The sequence below is a fragment of the Rhynchophorus ferrugineus genome, unplaced genomic scaffold, assembly GCF_030347505.1.
Source record: "Rhynchophorus ferrugineus isolate W39M unplaced genomic scaffold, kcgeb_rfMv2 rfM2, whole genome shotgun sequence".
Classification (NCBI taxonomy): domain Eukaryota; kingdom Metazoa; phylum Arthropoda; class Insecta; order Coleoptera; family Curculionidae; genus Rhynchophorus; species Rhynchophorus ferrugineus.
The window spans coordinates 93,429,359-93,442,830 of NW_027472581.1; the positions used below are offsets into that span (position 1 = coordinate 93,429,359).

At 32.1% G+C, this 13,472-nt stretch overlaps 1 protein-coding gene across 1 annotated transcript in view; it reads right to left on the reverse strand.

The window, feature by feature from the left end:
* Positions 1-2,461: 2,461 nt before the first annotated feature.
* CARPB (Carbonic anhydrase-related protein B) overlaps positions 2,462-13,472 on the reverse strand; it is a 395,701-nt gene continuing 384,690 nt past the window's right edge. Inside the window, exons 8-9 of the mRNA XM_076397060.1 lie at positions 12,427-12,567; positions 2,462-2,679 (exon numbers count right to left, since the gene is read on the reverse strand). Coding sequence (XP_076253175.1) covers positions 2,611-2,679; positions 12,427-12,567 — 210 coding nt within the window. The 3' untranslated portion in view covers positions 2,462-2,610. The remainder of the gene's footprint in view (positions 2,680-12,426; positions 12,568-13,472) is intronic.

The window sequence follows — 13,472 nt, forward strand, 5'->3', positions numbered from 1 at the left end:
TTGTGCTAAATAGAGATAGCATAGCTGCTTTCTCTTAAATACATTCTTACGTAGATTGTAATATCCATACTTGTCGTTTATTACTCAAAACTATAGTACCGTTAAATTAATAATTTATTACATACATAATATCGAATTAAAAGGCAATTGTTGAATTTTGTTCTAATTTACAACAATCTTCGGCCTGTTCTACTCTCTATCAGCTTTAGAGCTTAATTCAAGGTCTCTATATTTTTTTAACTGAGCTTTTTATCTTTTGTTTGAAATGTGCGTGGCCTTTGTTAGGTTACTAGATGAGTTCTTTTGTGTATATAACTAATATATAAGTTTTTTTTTCAATTCTCCTTTCTAATGCTTCAGTTGCAGTCGATGGTGATCTTCAATGACCCTTTGGTTCAGTTTGAGCCGACCTTGTTAATGAATGTTTAAAAAGTTTTTATTATAGTTATTTGTCTTATTAAACATTCATTTTATGTATCTGGGCAAATGCATAATAGGCTTTGGGAGGACCGAGAGACACTTGTTTCTGAACACTTAAAAAAGTTATGAAAAATGGACTCAATAACCAACGACACCAATCTGAGAGATCCAAAGTTCCTAAAGTTTATTTGTAGTCCATTAGTTAATTTTCTTTGGGTGTTTTTTTATTTGTAGCTTTTTAACCATTAAAATTTTCTCCTTGATGTCATTGTTTTAAGCGCATTTCAGCGTAAAGCTGCAGAGAAATGTGCGAATTAGACTTTTTTTTGTGTGGCACCAGGAGTTAAATATTCCAAAATTGGCTGTTCTTGTTAAATTAATCATTTAGCATTTACAAAATATGAAATAATCAAGGTAAATAAAAGTAAAATTAAAGTAGTTCATGTACTTGAAAAACAAAGCGTTGAAAATGTTAAATACTGATCTCATTTACAGCCAGACTAATGTTATATACAGGGTCTAAAATCGACTCAAATCTCAAATATATACAAATTCATTCACCGTAGAGGGATTGATGGACACTTCTAGCTTCCCGTATTAAGATTAGTTCACAATACCAGGATATTGATAATCTAATGGTAGCATTCTGAGTTGGTAAATATGTCCCTCGCTTATATTTTGTGAATGGACAATTAAATATCAAATTATTACTATATAACTGTAAAATAGATGCTTTATAGATTATCTAAATGATGAGAAATAAGTTGGGCAACAAATATTTGTGGTTATAGAAATTGTTATCAAGATTGTACTTGACAGTTTTACCTTGAATATTCTGCATATAAATGAATTTATAGTCTTTTTTTGGTCTTCTGGACTTTTATGAATATATTAAAATTTTGTAAAATATTTTACAGATTTATAGTGATTAAACAAAGAAGTCATATAGCTTCTGCATAACATTTCTAAAAACACATACATGTCCTATAACCAAATTTGTAGAATTTTATGAAAATTTTTCTATGTTGTTCATTTCTTAATTCAGTTCAGTTTAGCTAAAGTATCGAAAAATCTAAATCCAGCTGAATTTATGCATTATATTTTGTGAATTATTAGTGTATATCATGTTAAGTTTTACTTGATTTAAATAGATGTGTACATAGATATATATAATAAACAGAAGTCTTGTTATATATAAGATGAAATCAATCTAAATTTTAACAGAATCTTCACTAAACAGAACAGAAGTATGAATATGTGATCTGCTTGTATTAATATGATTTCATGAGCATTTGCAGCAAATTGACACATTTAGCCTGTGACTTAGATTGTGTTGATGATGAAGTGCAGTACTTTCCTTATTTAAAAATTATTAATAAACCTAAAAACTACCAACTCAGTCAGTATGGGTTTAGTTATATTATATTTATTATATTAGTTTAGTATATTAACAAGCAGAAATATTTCTAGATATTATTGGATCCTTATTGCTCCTTTTCCAGATAATTTTAAAAGCCATGAGCCACCACGGCATATAGTAAGAAAAATATTGGTTCTAGAAGCGTCATGTTGTTCTTTCATGCATTAAAATGTACAGTTCACAGTGACGTTAATTTATTTTAGTCGTGATGGCGAGAAGGTGATTGACAATCAATCCTGAGGAATAAACAAACTCTCTGTTCTCTACTAATATAGTCAGTGTGACTTTGGAAGACTATTTTCTTATGGCAGCATTAGGTCTAAAGCATTGTCTCACCTATAAAAAAGCACAGATTAGAAATTTAAAACGATTGGAGTGAATTCGCGACGTAATAGAAACTTCAACAATTATGTGTTACAATTTTTTTTTGGTTTTGATAAGCTCACGATAATGTTCAAGTATTTGGATCTGTTTCAGCTCAGCTGATGCTGATATTAATAAGATATGTTCGTCAGTAATCATTACACATTCAGTCAAACGAAATTAGACGGCTTTACATTCACCATCAATTTAAAATTATTTATGATATGTCTCAAATTTTTGTTCGAATGCTTTTCCTTAAAAACTATAATAGCTTCCTAAAAGTGATAACTGAGTCCTTGTTAACTGTTTGGTATCTTTTTTATATAGAGCAGAATTCATCTTCTCCGAAAAAAGTGACTAGGTTCGGGATATGGCACAATTGTCCTAGGATGTGGCTTTGAAGTTTCTCAATGCTGTTTCCAACTGTTGGCCTTGTAGTAGACGTCTTTGTACATGCTGGGACAATGCTTTCCACCCTGTAAATGAAATGAGTGATTGTAAATATATTATGAAAAAGGACAGTTAGTTTAGTTTTACGTAAATTAGTATATATTTAGTTTCTCCAAAAAGGCTCTAGGAATTGATGATATTTCACCTGGGTTATTAAAAGAGCTGTCACGTACAGTAATAATCATGTTGACATATATCTTCAATGCCTGTTTGATACTGAACAATGTTCCGGAATGTCTTATCTCTCTTAGCTCGAACGAATTATCTCCAAAAAACCTGACAAACCCCCAGAAAAATTTGTATCTTACAGGTCTATTTCGTTGCTACCTGCGATATCAAAATTATCCGAAAAATTGCTATTAAAATGTATTAAACCATTTATAGAAATACCAGATTTCCAGTTCGGATTTAAATCGCCATTCGACAATCGACCAACTGCACAGAGTAAAACCGGCTGTTTAAAAGGCATTCGAAGAATATAAGTACTGCCCTGCAATATTATTGGACGTCGCACAAGCTTTTGACTAGGTATGGCATTTGGAATTTTCTACAATACGTGCAAATTGCTACAGCAAAATTACTGTCAACTGTCTGAATCATATCTTTTCGAAAGAAAATTTATAGTTTCGCGTGAAGGGGCATTCTCAACACTATTTCTAAAACTATTTCGGCTGTAGTTTGACAAGGTAGTATCTTGGAATCATTTTTATATCTGCTCTATACTGCTGATATCCCAACAACAAAAGAAACAATACTTGGAGCATTTGCTGACGATACAGTTTCAATAGCAAAAGATGTTTCTCTATCTATGGCTATAGAGAATGTACGAATAACGGTCAGCAAGCTTTACGCTTTTTTTTATCACTTGAAGGATGCCCGATTACTCAAGCAAAATCAGCTAAATACCTTGGAATATGGTAGGTTAAACTGGAAACATCATGTCAAATAAAAAATAGAGCAGACTAGAGTCAAACTCAAGTAACTGTCGGAAGATACTCTGAACTTGACCTAAAATCAAAGAGATTAGTTTATCAGTCAATCATAAAACCAATTTGGACCTATGGGGTACAAATATGGGGTTGCACTAAAAACACACTTATCACTGCGTAACCAACCAAGAGGTGCACCATGACCTCGGAATTAAATGGATACACGAAGTGATCCAAGGTTTTGCGCTACAACATGAAATAAGGATGCTAAATCACAGTAAGGTGGAAGAAAGCAACTGGACAACGCGCAGGAAAGGCTGAGAAGATTGAAGAGAACGAAACTACACGAATTAATTAAGTGTATAAGTGTATATGCAACAGAATAATAGTAATAAATTAATTTGTAAATTAGGACTATACTAAGCATATTGAATGTAAGATATAAAATTTAATGAATAATGTGCGTATGTGGTATTGCCAACTTGTGGGAAATTTACATAATCAGACAACGTTAAATATATGGGAATGCATCTTTATCGACGTTTGAAAAGACGACGTTGGGAAAGTTATATAATGACAAAGCGCAAACAGCTTGGGCTTAAACCAAACAATGTATTAGCTGATAGGGCGTAAATCTAAATAATCACTAGGTAACAGGGTTCTGCTGTATACATTAATACTTAGGTCCATTTGGACTTATAGTATTCAACCGTGGGGTATAACTAGCAAATCAAAGACAGCCATCCCCCAAATGTTCCAAAATAAAGTGTTGCGAGTGATCGTCGATGCTCCATATTGCGTCTCCAACATTCAGCGGGATATACCCTTAGAACACATAATGAGTGTGATTCGAGGTATTAGTGCAAAGTTTCTGAAAGGCTATTAATGTATTCCAATGCACTTGCCAAACAGTTAAATGTGCGCGATATCAGTGTAGTCATAGACTAAAACGCAAACTACCATACTAACTGATTAATAGACACATATAGTGAAATTTAGTTATCTCTATAGGATATAGAATAGACTTTAGAATAAGTTAGGGTAGACTTTAAAATAAGCTAGAATAGTATCTAGAATAATATTGAGATTATAAGTGGTATAGCAGATCACATACTGAAGCGATCTTCTACATGAAAGGATAGTTATATTATATAACGGAAATTCTAAGATAATTCTAAGAAGGAAGTTCTAAGAGATTAATTAAGAAAATTTAGGCCCTATGTTTAAAATTAGCCGTACACAACTTTTTATATGGTTTGCACCTTTAATATGTTTATTTTAACGCTAATTTTCAGGTCGCTATTATAGTATAACCCCTGAAATCTCCAGTGATGCATAAGAATCACTCGTAGAGGACATAATGTAATCAGATTATAATTTAACAATTAATTTAAAAGTACCCGGTCTGACACATAGATGGCACTACTAGAATTATATCCAGATGTTTTTTTAGTTAACCCTAACCCTCAAAGGATGCGTTTATAAGTTGGACAGCTGTCCGATCATTAGTTTGTCAATTGCTGCATTTTGAGTGAGGCAACTTTTGTTATTGTGAAAAAAATTGGATAAAAAGGAATTTTGCGAATACATCATATCATTCATGAATATTTGGGTATGAGAAAGCTCTGTGTAAAGTGGGTGCCGCGCGTGCTCACTTCTAACCAAAAACCACGACTAGTTGATGATTCGGAGCAGTGGTTGAAGATGATCAAGCATAATAAACCTGAGTTTTTTCATCGGTATGTGACAATGGATGAAACATAGCTCAGTCATTTCACTACAAAGTCCAATCAAATCCACTGCACACGATGAACCCGCTCCAAAGCGCGGGAAAACGCAACAGTCGGCTGGCATGGTTATGGCGTCTGTATTTTGGCATTCGCATGGAATTATTTTCATTGAGTACCTTTAAAAATGAATGATTATCAACAGCGACTATTACATTGCGTTATTGGACCGTTTGAAGGTCGAAATTGGCGAAAAACGGCTTTGAACAAAAAGAAAGGGTTGCTTCACCAAGAAAAGCACCGTGTCACAAGTCAGTGAAAACGAACGGCAAAAATCCATCCACCGTGGTCCACAGCGACTATTTCTTGTTCTATATTAAAAGAATGCTTGCTCTGAAAAAATTTCGTCGAATGAATAGGTAATCGCCCAAACTGAGGCCTATTTTGAAGCAAAGGGCAAATCGTACTACAAAAATGGCATGGACAAGTTGGAGGTATGGAAAAACTAATTTTGCCAAAAAAATGTGTTGTACTATGGTATGCCGGGGACTTTTCAATTGACCTATTAATCTTAATAAATAGGCGAAATCTAATAATTCTGAGAACAGTAGCGCCCTAAACGAGTGACAGTGTTGTCTCACGACCCTCGGTCCTATGATCCGACACAGTCTTTAAACAAAAGCACAACGACGACAGAGAAACATAAACAAGAGTCGGCCTCCGATCGTCCCGTCGAGCAATTACTCGGAAATTTGCCGCGGCATTCGGCGCACACCAACTAACTCCGCTATAATAACATTTTCAATTAAACGCAAATTGATCGGGTGTATATTAGACGCATCGGCCTTTGTCTAGCCGCTTGCCGTGGCGGGCTAAATTAATGGCAAACACAAAGACAGGTATTATTCGGCTACAATGTATATTTGCCCGTCTTGGTTGTATCAATCTAGCGAGCAATAGGAGAGAGTCGCGTAGACAATGAGCTTACCATAAATCATCTCAGACATCTCATAGTAAAATCAGACAACAAAGTATATGTTAAGAAAGGGACGATTTCGGTGATCTGGAGTTGTTTTAATATGGTCTATGTATTGATTTTGAGGGATTTATAATTTTCTTCCCTGAATATTGGAAGATTTTGTTAAATTGTTATAATATCCATTTTTCTAAATATCATGTATAATCTGAAATATAAAAAATACTTTTGTACAACACTAAGTGGTGTAAGTTTATTAGGCTTCTTATCTGTTCTCTTTTTTGAGGGATTTATAGTTCCTTCCCTGAGTATTGGAACATTTTATCAAAATGTTATAATATCCATTTTTCTAAATATCATGTATAATCTGAAATATAAAAAATACTTTTGTACAACACTAAGGGTGTAAGTTTATTAGGCTTTTTATATGTTCTCTTTTTTGAGGGATTTATAGTTGTCTTCCCTGAGTATTGGAACATTTTATCAAAATGTTATAATATCCATTTTTCTAAATATCATGTATAATCTAAAATATAAAAAATACTTTTGTACAACACTAAGTGGTGTAAGTTTATTAGGCTTTTTATATGTTCTCTTTTTTGAGGGATTTATAGTTGTCTTCCCTGAGTATTGGAACATTTTATCAAAATGTTATAATATCCATTTTTCTCATTTTTCCAAAGATCATGTATAATCTAAAATATAAAAAATACTTTTGTATTCTAAGTGGTGTAAGTTTATTAGGTTTTGTATCTGTTCTCTCTTGCTCCATATACAAATCGATACAAATAATACACCGTTGTTATGTTCAAAACATAAAAAAATATTTGTATTTTATGTTTTAGAGTTGCTGCACATGTACAAAAGATAAAATTTACTTTTAATGTAAAAGAGCTCCACCAAAAATTTTTGGAAATGTAAAAAATTACCAACTTGTGAATTTATCACCAAGAAAAATATTACAACAAGTTCAATATTCGGTACAACGTATATTACTGAAAGTATTGTCTATCGATAGCCTCTACTTTTTCCCATCTTCATTAGGTAATTTACGGATTCTATCTCGAAAGAACGGTGTATCTTTTGAGACTACTTGCGAATCGACCAATTATTTGATAACTTCATAAAAACTGTGGGAACAACTAGTAACCAGAAGGAGCAAAGTTTGGAGAATGTGGCTGTTGGAGTTTAACTTCCAATTTTAATATTTCCGACCATGTTTTTAACTTTGATTGAGCTTTGTCATGCCGATGAATAACATTGTTGTGTCTTTCCTATTCCTATGTCCTATTAAAATAATCAATTTTAGTCGATAATGATCCCCGTTGATAGTTTGATTCGTTTTTAGTAGCTTATAGTATAACATACCAAGTTGATCCCATTATATACAGCGCCGTTGATGTTGTTGGATGGCCAGGGGTTTTCATTATTCTTTTCGATTGGGATTATTGTATTGTATTGGATTCACTTTTCGTAATCAGTGACAATACCCAGCATAGTTTATCATTGCTATCAGTCTTGGTTGTATCAATCTGGCGAGGAGGAGAGAGTCTCGTAGACAATGAGCTTACCATAAATCATTTCAGACATCTCATCGTAAATAGTAAAATCAGACAACAAAGTATCTGTTAAGAAAGGGAAGATTTAGTTAATTTGGAGTTGTTTTAATATGGTTTATAAATTGATTTTGAGGGATTTATAGTTTTCTTCCGTGAGTATTGGTAGTAATATTTCGTCAAAATGTTATAATATCCATTTTTTCCATTTTTTCCAAATTTCATGTTTAATATAAAATACAAAAAAGACTTTTGTACGACACTAAGTGATGTAAGTTTGTTAAGTTCTTTTTCTATTCTCTCTTGTTCCAACAAATCGATACAAATAATACACCGTTGTTTTGTTCAAAACATAAAAAAATATTCGCAATTTGTGGTTTAGAGTTGCTGCTCATGTAGAAAACATAAAATTTACTTATAATATAAAGGAGCTTCACCAAAAATATGTTGCAAAATTCATGGAAATGTAAACAAATTAAAAACTATTGAGGAAATTGTGGATCTAGCCCCTTCCAACAATCGTTTCAACAATAGTTTCGTTTGAGTTGGTATATATATATATATATATATATATATATATATATATATATATACATATATATAAAACAGAAACAAAATTAAATTACTTGAGGGAAAGCCAATTCTCGAATTACAGTCAGGGAAATGAGACAAAAAGCTGAGCAGATTAGACTCAAAATTAAAGAATTCATCTGGTTTGTTAGAAGATGCTCCCAACTAGGCCTAAGTTCATAAATATCGACCTATAAGTTAATAATAAAGTCTATTTGGACTACTAATCAACAATATATATATATATATATATATATATATATATATATATATATATATATATATTGTTGATTAGTAGTCCAAATAGTCCAACTATATATACATATATATATATATATATATATATATATATATATATATATATATATATATATATATATATATATATAGTACCTGCAAAACTTATTAATAGTCTTATTAATTTATAACTAAGATTGCGCAAAGCGTATCTAGTAAAATATATAATTAAGACAATAATACACTATTAAATAGACAGAAAAAGGCTATATATTCAGAAAGGCAATATTCAGAATTATATAACTCGTTTAATTCAATCAGAAAATTCTAATCAAAAAATTAAAGGATCATCAATAAACCTTGTCTTCATCCAATAATAATAATTAAGAAATAAAACAAAAATGTCCCATCTTTCCGGTATATGATTAATAATACCCTTTTACTTATATTAAAACAGTAAGAATATTATTTGTTCCATTATGGCAGCGGCAGAAATAACGTAGAAAAAATCGAGCAAACAGAGTGACAATCAAAGGAGACTCTCAAGCAGGCCCCGGCTGATTGCAAGACGGGGCTTTATATTTTATTTTGCAGGAACACAAAAGTAAATAACGAGTTGCAGCACTATGGTTCATTGATTTTTCACGCCAGAGTCAATATTTGAGTGGACCTCTTTATTTGCTTGAGGAGGCGCTAGATAGAAATTTATAGAAAGTACGTTTCTCCGTTCTGTCACTTTTAGAGCGGTTCTTAATTGAAATAAGAGCCAGCGGGGGACACTTCCATTTCCACGAGGGCGGTTATAAAGCTCCTGTCGGGTTGTAACTAACAATAACGCTGCTTATTTTTTACGCAATACTCATCCGAAAGGGGTGTAAATTGGAATAAACACGATCCGCAGCCCGAAACGGGCGACACATAAACGTTACTATTTATTCATGACGTGCCTTATAAGTTTGCGTATCTTAGACGTATTCTCGAGGGTACATTATGTTTTCGACTTGATGGCGACGATGATACAGGCCGCCAAAAACATAAGCCCTATCGGATGTGCTTAGGAGAGGGAGATACACAATGATTATGTCAAAACCCGAAAAAACATATTTTAATAATGTTTATTACTGTGAAGTATTATAGGCTTCGGGGTACAAAATATAGGGTGGGCCAACTGTTATTTCCTTTTTCATAATGCTTTTGAAACTATTGTCTATTCAAAACAGTAGTGACGCGCGTCATCAACCTATGCCCGTCGAAATTTGTAAATTTGTTTTACATCTAAACAATATTTTCCTTCTCATTTTATTCTATTTAAAAACAGAATGTTGTTTGACAAGTTCGAACCGAATGATCCTGCAAAAGTCGTCGGTTTGTCAAACGTTTGCAAAATTGTTGAAAATATTATAATTACAAGTTATAAACCGGCAAACGTTGTTTTAACGCTTTGTTTTAGTAAATTTCAAGTTGCCAAGTATTATTACTCTAGTTTAAAATGCCGAAGTCATTACACAGTCACAGTCGAAAACTGATTGCGTCTGTAATCAGTTATTTCGAACAGGGACGAGATAATGAAGGCCCCTTACCAGTACAATGTGTTAGAGAGGTAAATATTTTTACTGTTAAATATTAATTGCTGCGGTTTTTATCGAAAACATATTTTAGCATGTTGCAGCTGCACTGAATATTAGTACGGGCACGCCCACTAAAATATCTCAAAAAGTTAAAAACAAAATAACCTTAAGTTCACTAAAAAGAAACCGTTAGAAAAACTTCATGTGAAATGGGCGACGATTCAAGATAAGCTTGATGTTAGCTGTATCAGAAATCAAATATACGAAATATATAAAAACAGTAAGAAGTTTTTTCAATCGAAACATAATTGAATACAATTATTTCAGAGAAATTTGTTGGTCTTGAAACTGTCCATAAAAAGCAGAAAGATATGCAGCTTTCTGAATGTAGAACTTCCCATCATACACTGTTGGGTAATATAGGATTTAAGCGGTGTAAGATAACTCACGAAGGGGTCTAATGGAACTTCCAGACATTGCATTTAAGAGAATACAATTTTTAAAATCATATAACAAAATGAAGGAAGAATTATTATATCATTTTGTGTATTTAGATGAGACATGGATATTTGAGAATGGTACATTGAGTCACTCATGGCAAGATGATAATAAATAAAATGTAAAAACAAGAAATGTTGATGGAAGAAGATTAACAATGGAGTAACTATCGATTAGGTTTTGTTAGTAATAGCATTTATTGATAATTCATTACAGACATATAGTTTTTCATATTGAAAACATGAATGGTTTAATTCCTGGTGCAGAATTAGTTTTTTTTCAAGTCTAAGGGTGACTACCATGGAGAAATGAGCCATAACTTGCTTTTGCAGTGGTTTGAAAATGAGGTTTCAGAGAACTAGGAGAAACCATTAGTTATTGTTATGGGCAACCTACTATATCATAGTATATTTTGGCGCAGAAGATCCTAACAAGTGTATCAACAGAGGCTGCAATTAAGGGTTGGCTTCAAGTACATAAAATTAGCTTTGAAGAATCTATGTTAAAAAATGAACTATTTCATACTGTTGCTCGATAAATATAAATGAAATGTTTAATTACATTTTATGTAAAATACTTTTTTAGAAATAAGCTTGAGAAAAGATACATGGTAGATCAAATTGCTGAACGTTATGACCATAAACTATTACGTCTTCCTCCCTATTACTACATATTTAATCCAATTGAGTTTATATGAGATATTGCAAATAATTATTACAATAGACATTCAGGTCGAGACAACTCGACGAGACGATTCAAACCAGAACTATCTGGATTTACGGAAAGAAACAATGTTGACAATAATACTTTTACTTTGGATGAGCTCGATCAGACACATTGATAAATGGTAGAATTGTGAGCAAGTTTTAGATAGATTAGAAATAAACAGCTTAGTTTAAAATAAACCACTCAATTAGTGTTTTTGAAAGTGACAGTGATTGAATAAAGCTTTATGAATGTTGGTTATTCTTGTAATTTGCCAGTACTGTCTGTTCAGGCGACCTAGATGTTTTGATTTGGGTTAAAATTAAATAATTTTCTAGTAAAATAATAGTTTTTGTTTTAAACCCTACACATTCAATATACTTGTTTGATTAAATAAGGCTGTGGCATCTTTTTATCACCTTTAATTAGGTTTTAATTTATATTTATATATTATTATTATATATTTTATATTTATATATTTATATATTTATATATATATATATATATATATATACATATATATATATATATATATATATATATATATATATATATATATATATATATATATATATATATATTTGGTTTCACGACATATAACTCAGTGTTCTCGTAACATTGTGAAACTCTCTCATCAAACAACGATCGACTGTTATAGATTAAATCATATGTTCCGAGGTCCTTCCGTAACCCAACATATACGATATCTCGTTTTATTTCGGCGTTTGACCTTTAAATTTGACCAAAACCTTCCTAAAATGTATTAGTCTTCAAGAATTTTGACTGAAGTATTAAACGTGCCATTAAAACCTAATTAAAGGTGACAAAAAAGATGCCAGATATGTGGTGGATTTTCGATTAAAAGTAGTATGTTAATAGTATCGCATAACCTTTTTGTTTAAAGTCCAATTTTTTTGAGAAAGTTGACAACAGATAGTAAGTATTGTAAGCATTGAACTTATTTTTTAGTTAACGTAACAAATTCAATGATGTATTATTATACGTACACTGGCTCTATTTTTTACGTTGAAATCAATGTTGGTTCGCACTGGTCTGTGATGGAGAGGCTGCGGAGGTCGGAAATTGTTCCCTAGCGGGGCTTTAGGATGTTTTGCATCGCCTTGCATCAGGCGACGAAGACCATACATCTGAAACAATAACATAAACTGAAACACTTCTAGTTAGACACAGCTAAAACAGACGCTCATTAATGTGAACTAATTCAAATCAGTTGTAGTTCACATTAGCGAAATGCTTACAGTTAAGTGATTTAAATAATGAACATTTTATTAAAAGTATCATATACATATATTTCAGAAATATTTACATGATCGAGCGTATATATTATTTATGTGACTGCTCGGTTTCTTTAAACTTTTTCCATTATTATGTGTTTATGTTAACCAAAGTTATTAAAACTGACATTAACCCCAGGAAATCACCAGGCTACGATTTAATAACAGGAGAATTACTGCAAAAACTACCAAGGAAGGAAATTATAAAACTCACCAACTTGATTAATACAGTATTTAAATTAAAACATGTCCCAGACATTTGGATGTTGACGGAAATTATAATGATCCCAAAACCTGGGAAGTCACCAAATGAAATAAAATTCTATAGACCTATATCATTGCTGCCAGTATTATCTAAGGTTTTTGAAAAACTCCTGTTGAAAAGAATAAAACCGATCATAGAGAGAAAAAACCTAATACCAACACACCAGTTTGGGTTTATTAACAAGCATTCAACAATTGACCAGGTCCACAGAATAACAGATGTTATTGAAAAAGCCTACGACAGTCAAAAATTAAATTATTAAAAAACAACTTCTTTTGGGCGTCCACTGCATTCACCGACTTTGGTGCTTATTTCATCACGTCTAAACTCATCCTACCAATCCTTGATGGTTGATTTTCCTGGAGCGGTGTCTCTGAAACTCGGCATCAAGCCAAGTTTTTGCTTCAACGGTATTTTTCACTTCAAAAATCAATTTTTTATCAAAACGCGTAATTCCTTTTTATCACAAAAGTTGCTTCACTCAACATGTTAT